Source organism: Abramis brama (genome assembly GCF_963993115.1).
Source record: "Abramis brama genome assembly, chromosome: 17".
NCBI lineage: Eukaryota > Metazoa > Chordata > Actinopteri > Cypriniformes > Leuciscidae > Abramis > Abramis brama.
The window spans coordinates 15659281-15680982 of record NC_139979.1 but is presented as its reverse complement, the minus strand read 5'-3'; the positions used below and the strand labels follow the sequence as shown (position 1 = coordinate 15680982).

Sequence of the window (21702 nt, the reverse complement as noted above, 5' to 3'; positions counted from 1 at the left end):
AAGCCCGCTGTCTCACTTCACCTTTTTTCTAGCCAGTATCTGATTAGTATGGTGGAATGTGATTTAAGACAGCAAAATCAGTAGCAAGTGACCAAGTACAAATGCTGACATGTCTCAGCAGCGCTGATCCTTCACAAACCATCAGTTAATGGAAGGAAAATGTCTAAATTAGACCACATGGAGGGAGATCACAAGGTTGTTACAAAATAGAGTAAAGATCAAAGATAAAGCCATAGATAGTAAAAAACAACAACAGAGTGGCACATTCAAAACTGTACTCTATATAATAAAATCAGGATCAATTTATTAAGAATCACATGGTTAGTATTACAAGGGTATTTATAGTATATTCATCCTTTTTTCTCACTCGTATTGTGCAGTTACAGATGCCAAGTGGCACTGCATAGCCTGACTTTACAGCTTAAAATTCCATCCTCCAAGGTGTCCATTTAAACCCAGACACCTCTAAATCAATCTCTCCTATTTTCTCCGGATACGGCCAATTACCTGCTGCTTAGCAGGACTATTAAAGTCTACCTAAACCGACATCAGCTTTAATAGTCCTATCCCATCAGCACACATATACACACTGATATAGACGTGCTCTCATACACACACACTGTGTCATATAGTTATAAGATTCCATCCTCCCCCATTGGCCACGCCACCATCCCCCTCCTGCCATCACACAGGCGTGATCACTCTGTGTCTAATAGCCTTACCCAATTACGGCCACAGTGCTAGAGGAGAAAGGATGATGAGATCCCCTAACATGTTAATGAAGAACCTACGGCATACCTGCCTTATCTTAATAACCTAAAACACACACACTCACACACACACAGCAATCCGCCAAATGTCAATTGTGTGTCTCCTGGGTATGTGTGTGAGAGTGTGTGATTGACACAGAGACAATGGCCGCAGGTCCCATTCACAAACGCAGAGGGGAAAGAGAAAGACAACCGGAGAGAGGGAGATGGAGAGGAAGAGAAAGAGGAAGGAAGAGAGAGACCAGTATTCAAATGTTACAATGGAACCTGCTTGACCAGAGCTTTAAAAACAAATCAGTATCTGCAAACTATTATATTTCATTTGAAATTTTCGAGAAAGTCTATTTTTAAGGCATGTTGTGCATTTTAACAAAATTTACAAACAAAATTTCAGCATGCAGATGCTGATATCAATTAACATAGTAAAAAAAAGAAGCGTCTTCACTGTCAACCAAAATGTCAAGCTGCCAAGATTTAAAATCTGCCATCATTTTTTGTCAATTTTAATCTAAACAATATGCAGATTGTTCCCTTCAATTAAATAGTTTCAAATTCTTACTGTCTTAATGCTAAAGATCAGGCCCTTCATATCGGAGCATGCTACACAACTCCTTGTCCAAGCTCTTGTTCTATTCAGAATGGACTATTGTAATGCTCTCTTGGCAGGCCTTCCAGCATGTACTGTCAAACCTCTGCAACTGATCCAGAATGCTGGAGCAAGAGTGAAGAGAGAGCATGTCACACCTCTCTTCATCAATTTGCACTGGTTGCCAATTGCCACTCGCATCAAATGATGTTTGCAGAACAACCACTGGCTCTGCATTCTGCACCCTTAACTAAACTCACTACTTCAGACTCATGTGCCCTCCAGAAGCTTTGTGTTCTGCAAGCGAAGGGCTCCTTGTGGATCATGAAAGAAAAAATAAACTAAAATTTTAATGTTAAGGGATATAAATGTTTGAATAAACCGTAGAAATAAAGGGTAAAACAACTTTACCATAATTATTAATGCTGCAGTGCATGTTGGGAGAGGTTTCTGTGTTCTGTAAAAATGCATCGACAGGTTACTTGCTGTTACTTAAAAAATCATATTAGCATTATACAATTAAAAAGTTGCATTGATCTTTGTGTTCCTAAAAGTTGCAAGTTTGCTAGAAGCAAACAAACTAATTGTAATTTTTTTTTTTTTAACAAAAGCATTAGTTATTAGTTAGCAACTTAACAATAACCAGATTCACATCACACCACACCACGAAATGGGCCTGGTTGACTCTGTTCAAACAGGCCACAGTTTCACCTCCAGGTCTTGCTTTTATTCCTGTATTCCACATATTGTTGGCTAGGCCTACTATATTTTACTATTATTTGAGTGCACGCACACACCCCAAAACACTTCATGGTTATTGACAGAAAGAAAAAGGGCCCTATTATTCCTGAGAGAGCCTGTGTGTGAGGCTTCATCTTAACTTGTCAACAGTCCTTACGTACTGTCAGCAGAGCAAGCACTGGTGACATACCCATCACTCTTTCCCTCGCTTTGAGTCTAGCACACAGAACAGACATGCACACATACAGAAGGATCGATAGACGTCTGTTGCCCACTGAAGACGGGACTGTCTACCGCGGCCTAATCTGCGCGTCCCCGAGAGCACATTATGGGCACGTGCTGGTGTTAACCCATTAATCTAGCGATGGTCGGATGTGTTATGTTCCCTCTCCCATGAGAGTGTGTTGTGGTGATAAATTGAGCCCTATGTGTGTGCGCGCAACGCGAGGAGTGATCTTCAATTCTTAGTTTGAGCAAATAGAGATCGAGAGCGAGCACTTATGAGCGTTCTGTTTCTCTAGTTGTCTCTTGCGCGCTCATTTGGAGTCCGGTCACAGAAATCTCCGCTTTGTCTGACTGCCGCTTGATTGCTATTTGATCCTGGAGCGATCGCAGCTTTTCTCTCGCTACGAGCCCGTCCCTTCAATGTGTTTGCTTTGCGCTATTTGTTTCCGCGGTTGTACAGGTGTACTCAGCTAATCTGATTGGTTTGACAGAGGCTGTTAGAACACAAACACCCGCGTGTTCCAATCAATAGCGTCATTAAACGTGAATTAGCGCTAACTCAATCAAACTACCCAGTTTAGAACCAATCTTGGTCGTTTACCATGGTAACCCGGGGAGGTCATATCGCTAACTGATGTGCAGATCTTTGTGGATCACGGCAGGGGGCTGTCAATCATTCCGGGCGGCTGTCCTCGGGATGGATGACGTGGGATGATGGGAAGGAAAAATAAGGAGTCTCCATAGTCTTCTCCAACAAATCAGTGAATTTTTGCAGAACACTTCAATGTTTCATATTTTTAAATCCAGTGTATGTTTGCTGATTGCCAATGTGTTGTTTGATGACATGCTTTGTCTGGGTGATTAGTCTGTCATGCCCACGCCATGTGTCAAGATGCATTACATTACAAACATGAAAAGTACATACCGTCTTAGCTGGTTCCTCTTGGTTCCTTCCTGGTGGTGAATACACAGGCCTCTTTCCAGACCTGTCAAGAGAAGAAAATAGTTTTATAAATAGGCTACCGACAGATGATAATATACCCTACATCTATTGGATTGAGATCTGGTGACTGTGGAGGCCATTTGAGTATAGTGAACTCACTGGTTCAAGAAACCAGTTTGAGATGATTTGAGCTTTGTGATATGCTGTGTTATCCTGCTGGAAGTAGCCATCAGAAGATGGGTAGGACACGATAAAGGGATGGACATGAAAGCATGAGCTGAATGTCACAGCAGAAATCGAGACTTGTCAGAGCAGGCAACGTTTTCCCCCCAATCTTCTATTGTCCAATTTTGCCTGTGTGAATAGCCTCAGTGACCTGTTCTTAGCTGACAGTGGCACTGGTGTGTCTTCTGTTGCTGTAGCTCATCTGCTTCAAGGCTCGATGTGTTGTGCGTTCAGAGATGCTCTTCTGCAGACCTCGGTTGTAATGCGTAGTTATTTGAGTTTCTATCAGCTCGAACCAGCCTGGCCATTCTCAGACTTCAGGCATCTTTAGGCATTTTTGCCCACAGAACTGCCACTCACTGGATATTTTCACTCACTCTTTTTCAGACCTTTCTCAGTAAACCCTAGATGGTTGTGCTTGAAAATCCCAGTAGATCAGCAGTTTCTGAAATACTCAGGCAGCCCGTCTGGCACCAACAACCATGCCATGTTCAAAGTCACTTAAATCACTTACTTCCCCATTCTGATGCTCAGTTTGAACTTCAGCAGATTGTCTTGACCATGTTTACATGCCTAAATGCATGAGTTGCTGCCATGTGATTGGCTGATTGGATATCTGCGTTAATGAGCAGTTGAATAGACGTACCTAATAAAGTGGCCTGTGAGTATATATCTGTGCCTGCACTCCTGGCATAGGCCAGACCCTCAGTCATCTCTCAGATAACACACACACAAGTTACTTTTTGTAGGACAAAATAATGTGGTCATTCTGTTCGTGTGTCCACTTTTGGCCATGTTGTGCATCACTTTTTGCTGTATGGATAGTACGCAGCCAGCATGCACCTAAACTGCATTCATGTGTGTGGCTCTATGTGAATTTGATAAATTAGGTTTTAGACACAAGCCCCCCCTGCTCTGCCCTATGGACAGATTCTCCTAATGAGAGACCAGTGCATTTGTGTACTAACATCATTATTGTAATCACAGACACTGATGAGGTTATCATTATCATGATTTCTGTGGTCGCACACACAAACAGTTGCACAAGCTTGCATAAATAATCTCCTGTCAGAGTGTTTGTTAATGTAATTGATGTAGATATGAAAATAACCTGCAGTTCCTGCTGTAATTGGTACATATAAAATGTGATGAATACATAACACACTAAATAATAACTCTTAATTAATACATGCACACTGTACAAAGCTCCACTGTGGATACGCATCATGTACAACAAAACATATCTTTATATAGATTTCTCCGCTGTAGCTCTCTCATTATCTAAGTAAAGAAAAAAAGTCATGGTTGTGAATGACAAATCTGCTCATATGGTCAATAGTTTGGAAAAAATAAGATTTGTTTTCTATGTTTTTAAAATAAGTCTCTTATGTGCATCATGCAGGGCAGCATTTATTTGATCAAAATACAAAAAAATAGTAATATTACAATTTAAAATAAGTATATTAAAATTATACCCAAGTCTTCAATGCCACATGATCCTTCAGAAATCATTCCAATATGCTGATTTCAATTTGCTGCTCAATTATTATTGGTGCTCAATTGTTAATATGGTTCTTATTATGTTGATTAATGGTTTTGCTACGTAATATTTTGTGGAAACTGTGATAAATAGAAAGTTCACTGAACAGCATTTATTTGAAATACTTTGTAGAATTATAACTTCATTTATGATCAATTTTAATCAATTCCTTGCTTATTAAAAGTATTAATTTATTTTCTTTTTTTTATTTACCCCAAATGTTTCAATGGTAATATATCATGGCTTTCAAAAAATAATATATATATATTTTTTACCATCAACACTGATAAATAGTGAGAAATGTTTCTTGAGCAGCAAATCAGCATATTAGAATGATTTCTGAAGGATCATGTGACACTGAAGATTATAGGAATGGCTACTGAAAATTCAGACAGGAATAAATGATATAAAAAAAAATATTCAAAGAGAAAACACTTAAAATGCAGCCTTGGTGAGCACAATTATCCCCCCCCCCCCCCACCATCACCCCACCCCAGACTAACAGATTCATTATTTAAAACAAGAAAATATGAAAAAAAGTGTGAAGAATGGGATTATGGGAGGAAATGACACATCCGAGTGTCTTTGTCCTGTTAGACTCTATTGACCCTCAGTATCTCAGCAGCTCCTCTGTGGATCACGCTACAGATGTTTGCAGTGCCGTGGCGCGCAGTGATTTCCCATGTGTTCTCCCCTTCCTGCACCTTTCCTTTCTCGCCTCTCCTCCATCTCATAAAGATTGCTGGCTGAAGTTCAGTTGCTAATTGAATATGTTATGAGTCTGTTCGAATGACAGGAAATGATGATTAAGAGATGAAATCAATTCAGCTCAACAGCTGCTGTTTGCTGTCAAATTCATTACAGGCATTCAGAAAAAAAAAAGATTGCGATTACGATTGTTAGCACGTTAACAGTCATCGTCCATACTAAAATACTGCCGTAGCATCTGTTTAGTATCCTGAATGTGAAAGGGATGCCTGAAGAACTGCTGAATTCAAATGTTGAATCTCGCTAGATGGGGCTGTACTCTTACCTGACTCCATGCTGCTTAGCGTTTCCACATTCACACACACACACACACACACTTCTGACAGGCCCCTAAGCTGTGATTATCTGCACAGGCAGCACAGGGATCTCTCATAAGCATCCTAACCCCTGCCTGCCAATAATTAGCCCCAGTTAATTACAGCCCTACTGCAGGTTAAGCTAGTGGAAATCACCCAGGAGATACCCTCACACCTTCAGGTACACACACACACACACGAGCGCTCACACCTCCCAAGAGGTGAGCTTTATGAGCTCAGTGTCCAGAGCTGAGCCAGATCAGCGTCAATATTGTAACTGACAGCTGACAACATCGGCCCTCAACACCTGCATAGACACAGCAGGCGTGCGAGTAACAGGGGGGAGCGAGAAAGGAAAGATTAAGAAATGGCTTCGGGTTCTGATGTGCTGAAGAGACTGACTCACTCTCGTTTCCTTTGGCTGCTTGCCTTTTCCTACCTCAGATTTCTTCCTATCTTCTTTTTCTCTTTCTTTCCAGTACTCCTTTACTTTAATTCCGACATGTGGTTAGTTGAAAAAAAAAAAAAAAAAAAAACATGCAGTGAGAAACATGCGGTGAAAGCATTCTCATTTCTCTTAATGGCAGTTGCTAGGCTGGCACAGGACCGCAGAGAGTTGGGACTCAAGGGTCTTCAGTTCTGTAGCTGGTTGTTTCGAGCTGTGACGTCAAAGACAGCAGACAGTGAAAATATCCATTCCACACCAATTTTTATTTTTTCACAACAAACTGGCAGATGTGGTTGCCAGAATAATTCTGTAAAAAATACAGCAAAAATGTAAACATGTTATTTACAGGACAACCTTTAAATTTCACAATTTCAAACGGTAACTTACGAAGACAACAAAAATACATTTCAAACTGATAATTACAACAGCCCTTTTCTGCTGAATTAGCAAGGCCACAATGCTAATAAAATCTGTTTTGTACTTTTAACATATACATATAAATTAAAAACCATCAAAGTATCTTACAGGGAATTGTGGGAATATCAGTTTATGGCTTTTCACTGTAAATTCTAAGTTGATTTGTTCAACTTATAATACACAAAATGTACACAAAATGTAAGGTTAGATCTATTACAGTTTTTCTCCATATGGGAACTTACTATTAACCAGTTAACAGGTTTTTACTGTCGCATTTTTACAGTCTTTTACAGTTAAAAAACATTTTTTTACAGTGAGCTATTTTATTAGTGTATTTATTAAGATTTTGATTTCATTTTAGTAATGTCCTTTTGACATGTTTTATTATTTTTTAAATATATTTTATATACAAATTTTCAATTAACAAATGATTTTTTTATATTTTAAGTTAACAAAAACAACATTGTTTTAAACTTCTAAAGCGAACAGGTTTTTGGTAAAATCTCTATTGTAATATAAATAAATATTTTTATTTCAACAGAATACATGGCTCCATTTGAATGGCTATAGTGAAAAATGCTAGATGGTGTAGTTATGATCTTCTGCAGAGCAAACCTGATACTAAATCATTTTATCAAGCACACACAGTCACACTCACAATAGCTGTAAACTCTCTGCTCAGTGAGTCATTAAAATCATATATCCTTCATCACTCTCATGGGAATCTGAGTGATAGCTGGCCATTTGCAACAACACAATTAACCATTAGAGATCAGTAATGAGCCAATTAGCAATTACACACTGTTTAAGAGCCATCAGTGTGTGCTTAATTCACACCTCTGGAACTTGTTAAAGTTGTGTATTTCATTCAGCTAGAATTCCTCTTTCCCATTCTCCACTCAGTCACACTGACTTAGCACTCTTTTGGCATTCTTTTGCTTTTAACCATATATTCACACCCCTATCAAATCTCAAACTGTTTAAAATACTGTGTATATTGAGTAATGTGATTTGCGAGATCACTTCATCTCTTAGCCCATATTAATCAAGTGTAATGCCAGTGTGAGTCTTCGCTTCTTGAATAGTCCCCAATGTCCTTATTACCCTGAAAGAAGCTTGTGTTCCTATGAAACGCTTCTATACACATTCGCTAAAAACACTCCATTAATATCATCATCCTGAAAGCTCTGGGGAACGCCAAGTTGCCCTTTACAAAAAGTTAGAGAAAGAAAATAACAAACATGCACATGTATCGATGCAGTTGCCATTTTGTTCTTAGTTTAAGCATTACAACTTTTTTGGGGCTTATATAGTATAACAATATATTGCCAATGCTTTATTGAAAATAATTACACATTTTTTTAAGTAGGCTATTGCTTGGGTTGGGGAAAATCAGCTTTCAAAATATAGCCCTGATATGACTTTCAATTTATTTTAAGATTTTTTAAATAGCCTATTTTTACTGAAAACCAAGACAAAATTCCATTCATCCATCATGGGAAACAAAATTCCAGATTACGTTTTTTTTTTTTTTTTTTTTTGCTGTATAAAAGTTATCTCTCCCTGAGTTTCTAAAACAGATGCCTGATTACTAATAAACGTCAGTAGTCCACAATGTCATTATCTCAACAACTGAGTTTCTCTCTCCCAACCCAACAGCTCCACTCACCCCGTTGACTCTTAATTAAATCCTTGGCACGCATATTCCTTTACCTCTTCATTTGCGCACACACACTCGCACAATGAAGTGTTGTTTTACTCGCTCGCTGATAGCTTTTAAGGGTGGGTGCTTTTATTGAGGGGCCGCGCTGTGGGTTTATCAGAGCGGTCTGTGAATAAATGGCTAACCTCGTGCCCTCTCTCTTGGCCGTCTCTGTAATTCCTGCGCTTCCATTAGCTGCTGTATTGATAACAGTCATTAGCATATTTATGGTGATGGCGGGAACGTTATTGTTTGTGTTGGTTATTAATCTTCCCTCTGAGCAACTGCTCTGACAGCTCAATCTATTCTGCCATCGCGACACACACCCGCTCACGCGCACAGCGCTTTCAAGTTGAACGGCGCTTTTGTTTGAGGGTAAATAGGCGGTGTCGGGGGGCGCGCGGCAAGCGGGACGGGATGGGTGATTGACGCGACCCCTCCTCAGGTGAGCGCTGATCTCCAGCTGGGCCGAGGGCTCGCTGGCATCACTGTCACTCTGCCAACCGCTGCCAGCCTCACGCGATCAGTCCTCCTGATTACAATTAAAATACATTTACTGTAAACACACAACTCAACACTTTCTAGAGTGGAGTCAAGAGTGTGTGTATGTAGGACAAAACCTGGTTTGCTAAGTGTGTGTGTGTAGTTGACTCTGAGGGGAGTTGTTTTTTTGTGCCCAGGGAGGGCGGATGGGGGTAGCTGAGTGTCTAATCGGGGGTCCCAGGTGACTGGTGAATATGCACGTGTCACTCCCTCTGTTTGAGTGACAGCTCGCTGATTAAGGGCCAACTGAAAGCAGCCAGGATCACTGAGGGCAATGAGCATCTCAACCACACATTCTCTATCTCAAACCACACACACACCATCTCCAGAAACACAAGGCACTCCTAGATCAGAGCAAAACACCTGGACAGGGAAGCAAAAATAAAAGGGGTTGGACAAAGGTCTTGTGTTCTTGTCTGGGTCAAGATGGTACGCAAAGCCACTTTCACCTGAATAAAAATGTTCCCTTATGTATTTGATGTAACAGTCATAACACTAGTTATTTAATAGACATAGTCTTTAAATGCATAGAAATCAAGCTTCCTGCATGGGGCCATTGTCTATTGTAAATTTGACATGAAACGTTTCTTTATCTTTGGCGATAAATAACTGGTTTTATTGAGGCTATCATTTTGCTCATAACTTGCCACGGAGAGATGTTATTGATTGCTATTTTAAAAAAACAGAGCAAGATTTTTATTTGTTTTATACCACAAATGTAAATCAAAGCCCACCCCTCACAGTGCACCAATAATCCCCACCAGATATATGCTAATGTGATGGAATATTTTATTGAAGCTGTAAAATTTGAAATCATAATTTGCAAGCGTTTCATATAAGAAAACACTAAAAGAGAGGCTATGAATACAAATGGTTGTAAACTAATATGTCATACAAAACAGTTAAGAGATATTCCTGTCTGTGTGTATCCATCAGGGGAAAGATATTATTCCTATTTCCTTTTTACAATGCGCTCTATGCCTCTTCTTTGGGAACAAATGCTGTTACTATGAGATTTACCACTGATCAGCAAATACTCAACTGGGAATTAGTGTTGTGTGTGTTTTGCGCAGATTTCTCTTACTCTAAAAGTAAACATTTATCACAGTTATGAATCTTTTTCGACATCATTGCAAAGCTAGTTTGGAGAAAATGTATTGCTCATACTTTAATTCATGTGCGATTGCAGCAAACAATATGAAGCCCAATGTCTCGCTCATTGTATCCTCGAGTGCAGGGTTGATGAAAACAGTTAATTACAAGTCATGTCCGTCACATCCGTACAACAAAAACTGAAACTTTCCTCCATTCTCCTATTCAATGATTCATATCTAAATATCTTTAGCCCTAACACACAGTGCTAGCGAGAGGTTTGAAGGTTGTGCGTTCTGACCTTGTTATTGTGCCCGCTTGATTTACATGTTCGCTGGCCCCATAACCCCTCTTTTTATGTATGATTAAAACCCAATCAGTGCAAGGCTAAAAATAAGGTCCTCATCTTTAACGCATTGAGTGTTAATGAGGAAATGCAACAAAAACTGCTCCCAAACTGCCAACAAAACGGATGTGACGCTAGCGAGGCAATATATCTGACCGTCTGCGATACAGAATTAAAGCCTATTTAAAAACACCCCGCCCCCCTCACCCTTTATTAATTTAGCTGCAAGCCCAAGTGCGCTCACCTCTGAGGTTATCGCAGTTATCCAGTGTTTCATATGAGTGGACAGGTCGTTTAAAGCAGTGGTTCTAAACCAGGGGCCAAGGGCCTACTAAAAAGCCTCAGCAAACTTCAAAGGGGGCCTCAAGATGATTTCAAATAAGACAAAACAAGCTTTAAAATAAGTGAAAACAAATAAAAATCAAGATATTTCTTATTTTAATTCACCTCCACAACAACTGTATCACTTGAAAAACAGGGTTCCCACAGTCTTGGAAAGCCTGAATATACAAGGTAGTCTAATTTGGGATTTCTAGACCTGGGCCCGTATTCATAAAGATTCTAAGAATCCTCTAAGAAAACTCTTGATTTAGCTTAAAAACTTTTACGTAGGAGTCTTAGCTTAAAAGCGATTCGGGACCGATCTGAGAGCAACTCTGAGTAAGGAAAAGACAAAAACTTTCATCTTAGTGAGGAGGCGGGGTTGACCTCGTTGCTATGTATGACACAATCTTTTGAAGACTGTGATTGGTTGGTTGTCCAAGAAGGAAGAAAAAGGTGATTTTAACTATAGGGTCAATTCTAAGCCTTCACTTTGAAATTACATGCATAATTTTTCCTATTTGACCGTTCTCACACACACACACACACACACACACATTATATATGTGTATATAAATCCTTTTTTTTTTACCATGCTGTTAATTTCCTATAAGGTATTTGATTGGCTTAGAATGATACAAAATTTTCCACTCTTTCCAATTACAATGATTGCTGGCGTGTCTATTTAAGTGGTGGTTTGAATGTTGGTTTTAATTTATCAAACATGGAATTTTCCCAGTTGCCAAATATCGTAATGTAGTGATTACTTTCATTTCTGGCGCTATGGCATTTCTGTGCTGTGTTGGAGATGTTAGCGTGTCTCTAATAAGAACAGTCTCAAACATGATCCCTGCACGATTTAATCTATAGCGTCTTATTAACTCACTGTTATTCATTGTACGCAACACATTTCTTCTCCCTCTTCGTCTTTCTGACATTTTCTCCTCTGCTAAAGAAACTCTTAAGCCTCTTAAAAGAGGCTCCTAACCGTGCTCCTAACAATTTTGACCTTAAGACCTCTTTTAAGGGTTAAGATGCTTTCTGAATGACTTTTTTCTTTACTAGGATTTTTTCTTTAATTTTAAGAGTAAACGGCCACATTTCTAAGAATTTTCTTAGAATTTTGTCACTAGGAGCTACTCTTTGCATTAAGATTCTTTATGAATACGGGCCCTGGACAAATGATGGAAATCATTAAAATCATAAAAACACTGTGGGCATTTTAAAAACAAATATGTTTTAACTGAACTATCCCATTTTATAATTATGCTAAGCTCTAAAATATTTTATCGGGAAGAAATTGTGAATAAAATATATTTTTAAAATCCTTATTCTTAATCCATATCCATTAAATCACGAATAACTTTAAAAGTCATGTAAATGCATTGGTTAAAAAGAGTGAGATAGCTTAAGAACAGCACTTGAAAACAATGCTTTGGTATTACAGAAAAAGTACTTGTGGAAAAAGGAGTAATGGGCCATTCACACAGGACGCGGTATGCGCGGCGCTTGCCGCTGGGTTCAGCGTTGCCCTTCAGATACAACGCGAAAAAACTGTTTACACACATTGTCTACCTACAAGTTACCTGACTGTTAAAACATAACTATTTTTAATGTAAATCTGTCTGTCTATGAGACGATCGTTCATACCATACGATGTCTTAATATAATTTACTTTCATCCATTTTGATTTCCGTGCTTGTGTGGATCCCCCGATTCTATTGGCCGCGCTGGGAATCGTCACAGAACGCAGCGGCAAAAGTTGAACTATTTTGAACTTTGACCGCGGCGTGCGCGTGAGCACGCCAATGATGCGCACCGCTGCGCTTGCGCTATGGTCGACGCAGCAACAAAACGTCCTTGCGCGGCGCAAGCCATTGAGATGAATGGGTTTTATAGCGCAGCGCCGCGCATACCGCGTCCTGTGTGAAAGGCCCATAACAAAGATTGAGAACCACTGAATTAAATGGACTTAAATCATCACCCATTCCCATCAAGACATTCCAAACCTGTATGACTTACTTTCTTCTGTCGAACACAATAGAAAATATTTTTAACACAATGAAAGTCAATGGGGTCCAAAACACGTATTTTATGATATGCACAAAAACAGTTGACATTTCTTTGTTTAGCAGAAGAAAGTTAGTCATGCAAGTTTGGAACATCATGAGGGTGATTAAATAATGAAAGGATTTTCATTTTAGATGAACTATCCCAAAAATGGGGTTTTGGAAAATGTGAAAATAAAATACTCAAAAGACTAAGCATAAAACGGTTGGTCAAATTAAATAAAAATAGAAATGTTAAAACAAAAGTGATCTGTTTTAATTTGAAGTAAATAGGCTACTGTTCTGTCTGGTCAGTCTAGATCCAATGTATACAAAAAAATAAAAGCTTCAAATGACAAAGTCAAACACGACACAGCATCTCATTTAATCTGGGCTTTGGTCTTGTATCAATAGTGAGGAGATACACAATCAGTAACAACCTCAAACCCAATACAGCACATGACCTTCAGTGTCCTAGGAAAACTTTTTTCCCACTCAAACGACCTTATTATGAGCATCTTTAGTTTGAGACTTTAATAACTCTTAACATCCTCCATTGTTATCACTAAGCAAAAGCATAGACACTGGCGAACAGAGCAGGGCACAGAAACTTCTCTATCGATTTCTGCCCGAGAAACTCTCTAATGGTCCTTCGGCATAAAAAAAAAATGCACACACATACGTTTCCCAGGCCTCGCAGTGACCAGCTTGATCAATGTGGCCGGCGCACAATAATTCATTAACCTCTCGGTCGGACGAGTGCTCCACATTCTTCAAGGCTTGTATTGAACTCTTAAGCCATGTTAACTCCTGCTGCTCTTTTCTTTCATTAGTGACGACATACTTTCATTAGTCCCTCCACGGCAACCGGACTGGTAGAATGCATCCGTGTGCTGGTCCGAAGCGGAATGGCCTTTATGATGTCATAATTGGTTATTGGGTAAGGTTGGTGATATGACTGTAGAGCTGCTCAGTGAAGGCCTGCAGCGAAAAGCGCTGCTGTACCCGCTCTCTGCCGGCCTGTCCCATACGTTGCTTGAGTTTAGGGTCTGTAACAAACTTCTGCATTGCTTCGGAGAAGCACTCAGGGGTGGGTTCGCAGAGGAAGCCCGTTTCGTCATGGGCCACAGACTCTAGCGGTCCACCCGAGTTAACTGCAATAACGGGGCAACGTGAGTACATGGCTTCAATGGGTACAATGCCAAAGTGTTCATTGCTGGGGGTGTACAGTACACAAGTGCTGCTGTGCAGCAAAGACAGTTTCTGTTTGTCTGAAAAAGAGCGCAGGAATGTGACATGGTCCTCCAGGCCAAGAGAGGCCACTAGTGAGCGCAGCTCTTCGTAGTGCTCTACATTCTCAACCACGCGTTCATCGTAACCCCCCGCCATTACGAGGTGCACACGCTCCCATTCCCCCGTAGACAGACGCTCCTTCAGGGCCGCTAACGCTTGCAGCGCCAACGGCAGGTTCTTCTTGCGTTCGTAGCGGTTGATTGACAGAAAGAGGAAGCTCCGCCCTTCAGGGAGCAGCCCGCTGAGGTCCTCTACTTCATCATTGAAAGCTGCAGAGTTCAGAGAGGGATAGAGGACATCGGTGTGGATCTCAGCTAGTTTGGGGAACGTCTGTTTGAAGACTCCTGCCGTGAACTGGCTGTTGACCAAAATTCGATCGGCCATGCCTGTGGTCAGTTCTTCAAACCAGTCGATTGGGCCGCGATATAGGCGCTTTAGAGCAGAGCGACGCTGAGTCAGTAGTTGGTCAGGGAAATGACAGTAGAATAGGACTTTCTTCCTGTGGCGTGCCAAACGCAAAAAGGGAATACATGCTGAAACCTGGAAATAGGAGATAAAATTAAACCTGGTGGTTTTGATGAGAAACAAAGACTTTAGACTTTAGAGACTAAATATTATTGCACTCATATTATTTATGAATGGGAGAAAGTGCAGCATGCAATATAGCGGAATATATCCTGCCTTGTAAATAAAGAACCAATCACCAATTGGTAGTCATCATGTCACTGGTGTTAGAAGCTCCAGTTTCTACAGAAAGTGTTCTGAGACTGGTGCTTAGGACTGCACATGCGCATTGGCTGGTCTAGCTTGTAAAATAAGCTTTTTTTATGCTATTTGAGCATAAGAAACAACATTTATGGCACAGTTCATGTCAGATTTTGTTGCTGATTTGAAATATGTTATTTAAATGTGAGTTCGACAGGCAGTTTTTGAGATTTCTGGCTTCCCCCATTCAAGTAGATAGAGCTTGGTATTGGATTCACAAAATAGCTTCCCGGAGGCGTTGCAAATATGACCGCAGAGTGAACAGACTTTCCTTTGAAAGGGATTTTGATGAGAACGGCTCTCTGGAATACTCAATTCTGACTGGCCAATCGCAGCACTGAGTGGTCAAATGTTTCTCTATAATGACCACTACATTTTATTTGACCAGTGTCTATGGCACTACTGTGCTAGTTTTTATGTCTCTTAGTTTTCTAGCAACGTCAAAATCATGGGTTTGATTCCCAGGGAATGCATGAAGTCATTGTTGCAAAAGAAACCTCTTCAAGGTGAAACAAGACTTCTGTTTGGTTTAATTTTGTGATGATGACTTGCCAGATGACAAATTATTACTTCCTGGTTCAAATATTCACAAACGTTTTCATAGCATTTTTTAATATTAATTTATGTTCAGTTCACAAAAAACGTACAGTTATGTAGAAGCTAAATATTTTCATTTTACAATAAACAATAATAAAATTTGTCATTAGTACCTCACTTTCACTTTACTCCAGGTTCTTGTCTTATTTTGGGTCAGTCTTGACAAATTCGGTTGTTAAAGTTTAACTAGAGACTCTGACCAGATCACTGAATCAATGAGTTGATGAATCGAGAATAGCTGCAATCAGATTAGTCAGATTCTGTGCGATTGATATCTAGATATCTTCAGTTCGAAACAACAAGGAATGATATGTTTTTATGAAATATAGTGGAAAAGTCACATATTATGCTTTGGAATGTAATGAAGTTAAATGAAAATAAAATAAAGTTACTTGAAAAATAAGTACAGTAACAAAGTACAAATACTGTTACTGTCCACCACAGATAATTATTGTTAACTAAAACTATTAAAACTAAAAAAATAATTAATTAAAATAAAGTATAGTTGAAATCTATAGAATAAAAATAACTTTTAGTGAAAAACGTATTATCTTTGCAATTAACTTAAACAAGTTTAAGTTGAAGTACTAAAATTACTAAAACTGAAATAAAGATATATTAAAGCTAAATAGAAAAATAATAAATATGATAAAAGCACATACAATAACTGCTAAAACTTACTATATCTGAAATATAATATAAAAATAAAATCTAATTCAAAAATAAATACTATAGTAGTATATAAACAATACAAACATAGTTAGTTTTAGTAGCATTAGTAGTTACCTGATCACAGAAAATAACATCGAACTCCTCCCCACTAAAGAGCACAAGATAGAGAGCTAGGTAGATCATGCGCAGGTATGCACAGAGAGCGTGGAAATAACCAAACACGCTGGTGGGCAGCCAGTCGCCCACACACAGCACAGGCAGGTCAGGTGAGAGAGTCTCAGAGAAGCAGTGCTGGGGGTCATAGTGTGCCGTCCAGATCTGAACAGTGCAGCCGCGAGATCGCAGAGCTACAGCTGCGTCCACCACCAGACGCTCCGCTCCACCTATACCCAGATCAGGGTGCAGAAACACCACCCGAACCATCCTGTTCTGACCAGAACCTGTTGAGTCAAAAGGAGGTCAAATGACAGTTACACCTCATTTTTAAGCTCAACACAAAGCAACTAGATTTTCCAGTTACTCTCTTTCCACAAAACCTAGCAATTATCACACATACACTTATATTTGCTTAGCTATCTAAATGGCAACATTTCATAGACATCTATTTTTACATACAGCTATTTATAAATACTATAACCTAACCCCCACTCTAACAGAAAAGCATTTTTACAGTTTAAAAAAAAAACTTTATTAACATATTCAGTTCTGACAAATTAGGACAAAACAAAGGGGGAGGTTTTGTTAGATTTAGCTCACTTCTGGGTACACATTTGTTCCCAAAGTATGGTTAAATAGGTACACACACTGCATAGATAAAGTTACCACTGTTTTTATCAGATGATTAATCTAAATTACATCTTAACCTTGATTACATCAAGTATGTCATGGCTCTGTGATGTTACAACAGGCCAAAGCGCGCACACGTCTCTGTGCACGTTCACGTGTCCATATCACTGGGACATCTGTCATAAACTCTAATACCTTCTATTGTATATTATTACAGTACTGCATAATTAAATGTCTGCAGATATCTATAAACAAATGGGATACGCCAACTCAGAGTTGGGAAAACATCAATATTCATTCTTATTATATACAGTATGTAAGTCTAGACTCAGTATATACCCTGCTACATTCTAAGTAGTAACAACATTGCACACAAAACACATAAAATGTCATATTTTCTTTACACAAACTCAAATTGTGCTTACAGTAAAATGTTTAAAAAACATTGAGACGAGAAAACACGTACCTTTACCGTCAGGTGTCTGTATGAATGATCAAATATGGCTCAAAGTTCGCGATTTTGTGAAACTGGCTTCCTGATTGAGCCAAAATGTCTGCCCTACTCTGTTCACATCATCAATTGCACGCGACACGTCACTGCACTCTGTTCTACCGCCTTTAAGTTGTCACAAAATTCATTTAGAAGCTGAGCTGCATTCGCTGATTTTAGTTACCTTTAATCTGGACGGTTTTAACGTTTTATATCAAATTAGGTTTACAAAAGCATCTAAAATGCGTTTAAAGTAACACGCAGGACCACAGCTCCGGTCAGGCGCTCTACTGGCTCCTATGGGGGTCCTTTAGATGGCTGTCGTGGCCTTCTCAGCGAGACGTCATCAATAGTCTTTCTCTTGTAGTTGTCTGGATCGGCTGGAGTTCAGTTACAGAGGCAGTCACTTATATTCTTTATTTTACCCGCAGTCTCCTGAAACATACATTATTAAACAAAATGGTAAGTTTCTTAATCCAGTTTTTCGTTGATCTGGAACCTTATAATAAATGTTTTGCGCGTATTAACAGTTATATCTGGATTGCTAGCTGTCTAGCCAGTCATGCTCTCTAATAACGTACCGTTATTGTAATAGTCTACCCAGTTCAGACATTTAATTGCTTAGTAGCTAATCACATGTGAGTTTCAATTACTAGCAGTGGGGTTTTGAATAGTATTAAGTCTTGTGCCAGACGATTCATATGCAGTTTGTGGGTTGGTTTGCTCACTAGCTGCAATCAGCGCATTTGTTTGGGAGACGTGGCTCTCTTGGACCCCCACACCAGCTCTTCAGTCTAAATCTGGTCCACTCTTTTACCATGAATACTATATTGTACTATTGAGTCTACGTTGCATTATCTCACTATTATCTATGATTGAACATCTAGTGATCTATATCTTTTAAAAATAATTTATCGTGCTCACATATGAGTTATATTTTGTATCTTGGTGGAATTTATCAGCCATTTAAGGTCTACTATAGCATTATTAACTTATTGTAGCATGTTATGCCTTAAAGGTGGATACACAAGTTTCTGTTGGTGCCAGAAGGCATATTAAGTCAATCACTGTGCATTTGGTTTACCAAGTCCTTTATTTGTCTATCATCTCAGCCTGGACCCGCAGCTAGTGCAACAAATGTTGGTGCCTCCAGCCGTTCCCCGAGTAAGACCGTGGCTCCCCGCGCTGCCGGCACCTCAGCCAGACAGAGGTAAGAACCTTGCAAGAACAGTTTTGTTTGGGCCTTAATGCACCATCAAGCTGGATCTAATTGTGTTTCTGTGATTTTGATTTCTGAGTGATAGGCTATTGTTTATTTGGACCTCTATACGTGACAGTTGACAATCATTAGTTTCTATTTAATGTTTGTCCTGTAAATTTGACATCGTCAGGGTATGATTTAGTTGCTCGCTGAACTGATAGTCAGACTCCTATCAGTTGGTTGGAATTTTAATTTAATTTGAGTGTTTGATAATATCTGACACTTTTATATGTCTTGTATGTTAAAGCATGTTTTCTTATTGTTGATTCCCTCAGGAAAGCCCCTAGCAGTGGCGCACGCAGCGGAGGCAGATCCACAGCATCAGCTGGCACAGGAGGGATGTGGCGCTTTTACACTGAGGACTCACCGGGACTTAAAGTGTGAGTACTCGCACAGAAGGATTTAGAACTCTTTCTACCCAAAGAGAGAGTAAAATATAAAATGTAATTTAAAAAAGAAAATAAATTAATACTTTTATTCAGGAAGAATGCATTGCATTTATAAATTAAAAAAATATATAAATAAAGTGACAGTAAAGACAAAAGATTTCTATTTGAAATAAATGCTGTTCTTTTGAACTTTTTATTCAAAGAATCCTGAAAAAATGTATCACGTTTTTCACAAAAATATTAAGCGGCACAACTTCAGCTTTGTAATCACAGGAATAAATTACATTTTAAAATCTATTAAAATAGAAAAAGATTACTATGAATTGTTATAATATTTCACAGTATTACTGTATTTTTGATCAAATAAATGCAGCCTTGGTGAACATAAAACTTTTTTCAAAAACCCCAAATTTATGTGTGTACATGAATAACATTGTTTGAAAAATACATTTATTTGTTTATCAGAAATGTTCATATAAATAGTGCTGTTAGTAACATTATTATATATAATTATTCAGTTATTCAAATATATAACAGGCATGTATTTGAAACTAGACTGCAGAAATGAAGCAATTTAAAAATAAAAAAAATACAGGTATAATCAGCCAATTTAGATTTAACATTGGTGAAATTATCTTTAGATGTTGATATCAGTTTTTTCTTATTCCAATAATATTCCTCTCCTTTTCTTATTGCTAGTTATTATGACTTTAAAAAAATCATAATAAACCCACAAGCAAGGAAATCATGCTAGACATTTTTATTGCTTAATTTAAGGACAAAATAAGAAAAGGTTATGATTTGAGGTACTTAATGTGCAGAGAACCAACACAGACGCTCATTTTTAATTCATCCCCTCAGCTCAACAGGAAGTGACACGAAAGGGACGGGCAGAGGGTTCTGAGAGGTTTAGCATTTATAAGGATAAACATGAAATTTTAACGACAGGAAATTGGCCTCATGGGCTCAACCTCCGTCTTTATTTGATGTCTCCCCTGCTGTTTCCCCTCCTACAGCTGTGTGCGCCTGTATTTACAGGCTCTCTCAATGAAACTAACTTCTGTTATAGTGTGTTCATCTACAGCAATTTCTCCTTTTTTTAAAAGAGCGGTTCTAGATTTGTAGTGTTACATCTGTTCATTCAATATGTAGAAATTATCCGAGCATGTCAGAATGGATTTGAGTGTGGTTACAGTGGCTGTATTTACAGTCAAGAGTCTCTTAGAGTAAGAGAGTCTTGAGTTATGAGTGAAGTCTTTTTCACTCTTTAGACTGTGTGTTTTGAGCTTAATTAAAGTTCCGTTGGAAAAGGTCACATCAATTAAAGCCTGAGGGGTGGGCCTTCTGTCGGCATGGTTACGCGGCTGCCTAGCGACTCAGGGGATGGTCAGTTCCTGCTTTAATAAAGCCCCACATTTTCCACCTAGCTCGTTAACAGTATCCTACTCCCCAGCATTTAGAATCCTAATTACACTGTCTTCTATCACATGATTAAGACGAGCAGTCCCGATTGGCCCACAGGGAGGAAGTTTGTGCCAAGCTTTTTATCTAAACTCCTCATATTCTAATCAAGGATCTTCTGAAATTTGAGAATTAGTTACTGAGTTTAGTCTGTCTATTCTCCACTAGGGGTCCCTCTGTCTTACCAAATTTTTTATGATCATAATGAGATCTGGCAGTAATACCATCTATTTATTGTCCCCCTTCTTGCAGTGGCCCGGTACCCGTTTTGGTGATGAGTCTGCTCTTTATCGCATCTGTATTTATGCTGCACATCTGGGGAAAGTACACACGCTCCTAAACCCGCATGACCTCTGGACACCACCGAATCTTAAGCCATTGGACTTGGACCAAACTCTGACCATCAACACCTTTTCCTTTATTAAAACCTCCATTTCAAGGGGTTTTCACCCCCATTCAAGTTTACCCAGCCACTACAACCGTTTGGTAATTTACAAACCCTCAGCTTGCCCTCCTTCCACCAGATCTGGACATCTTTTTTGTTAAACCTTTGTACAAACTAATATGTAAAATTGTACAATAAAATGCTGTAAAACATCTGTCACAATTGTTTTTTTTTTCATTTTCACTAAGGGAAAAAACCAGAGGGTCTGATTTGCATCACAGGGCATAATTAGCACATCTCCAGTCTGTGGGATAAAAAGTGGTTGTATGCAAATGCACATTCCAGACGTGCCGTTACTGTGCGAGCTGTTTTGGCTCCACCAGTCTCTGAACGTGACGTAATAGGTATGCTATTATTCCAATTCCATTGAGCTTACAGTCATGTCCCATCAACACTAAATCAACTGTGCCTGTACAAAAACAAAATCTTGCCCTGCCAAGCTCACAAAATTATATAAAAAGGGAATAAAAACTCAGAATTTCTTTTAATCAGGTGTTAATTTGTATTTTGAAACTGCACGATAGTTGGCTTT

The 21702-nt window shown here is 39.0% G+C and overlaps 2 protein-coding genes across 2 annotated transcripts; one reads left to right on the top strand and one right to left on the bottom strand.

The window, feature by feature from the left end:
* Nucleotides 1-13375: 13375 nt before the first annotated feature.
* alg2 (ALG2 alpha-1,3/1,6-mannosyltransferase) lies at nucleotides 13376-17696 on the bottom strand. Its single transcript, XM_084089704.1, has 3 exons — nucleotides 17591-17696; nucleotides 16453-16778; nucleotides 13376-14844 (listed from the first exon to the last, which is right to left on the bottom strand). The coding sequence occupies exons 2-3, from the start codon at nucleotides 16759-16761 to the stop codon at nucleotides 13945-13947; spliced, it is 1209 nt and encodes a 402-aa protein (XP_083945830.1). The 5' UTR covers nucleotides 16762-16778; nucleotides 17591-17696; the 3' UTR covers nucleotides 13376-13944.
* Nucleotides 17697-17943: 247 nt separating this feature from the next.
* On the top strand, nucleotides 17944-21324 carry sec61b (SEC61 translocon subunit beta). The gene is made up of 4 exons (XM_084089703.1): nucleotides 17944-18076; nucleotides 18727-18824; nucleotides 19151-19255; nucleotides 20978-21324. The coding sequence occupies exons 1-4, from the start codon at nucleotides 18074-18076 to the stop codon at nucleotides 21063-21065; spliced, it is 294 nt and encodes a 97-aa protein (XP_083945829.1). The 5' UTR covers nucleotides 17944-18073; the 3' UTR covers nucleotides 21066-21324.
* Nucleotides 21325-21702: the final 378 nt, after the last annotated feature.

Excerpts from the sequence above, each read along its gene's own strand:
- sec61b (XM_084089703.1), top strand. Across the intron at positions 18,825-19,150 it reads GGCACCTCAGCCAGACAGAG|GAAAGCCCCTAGCAGTGGCG; the intron begins GTAAGAACCTTG and ends TGATTCCCTCAG. Across the intron at positions 19,256-20,977 it reads GACTCACCGGGACTTAAAGT|TGGCCCGGTACCCGTTTTGG; the intron begins GTGAGTACTCGC and ends CCCTTCTTGCAG.
- alg2 (XM_084089704.1), bottom strand. The coding sequence starts at position 16,761 with ATGGTTCGGGTGGTGTTTCTGCACCCTGATCTGGGTATAGGTGGAGCG. Across the intron at positions 14,845-16,452 it reads ATGTTATTTTCTGTGATCAG|GTTTCAGCATGTATTCCCTT; the intron begins GTAACTACTAAT and ends TCCTATTTCCAG.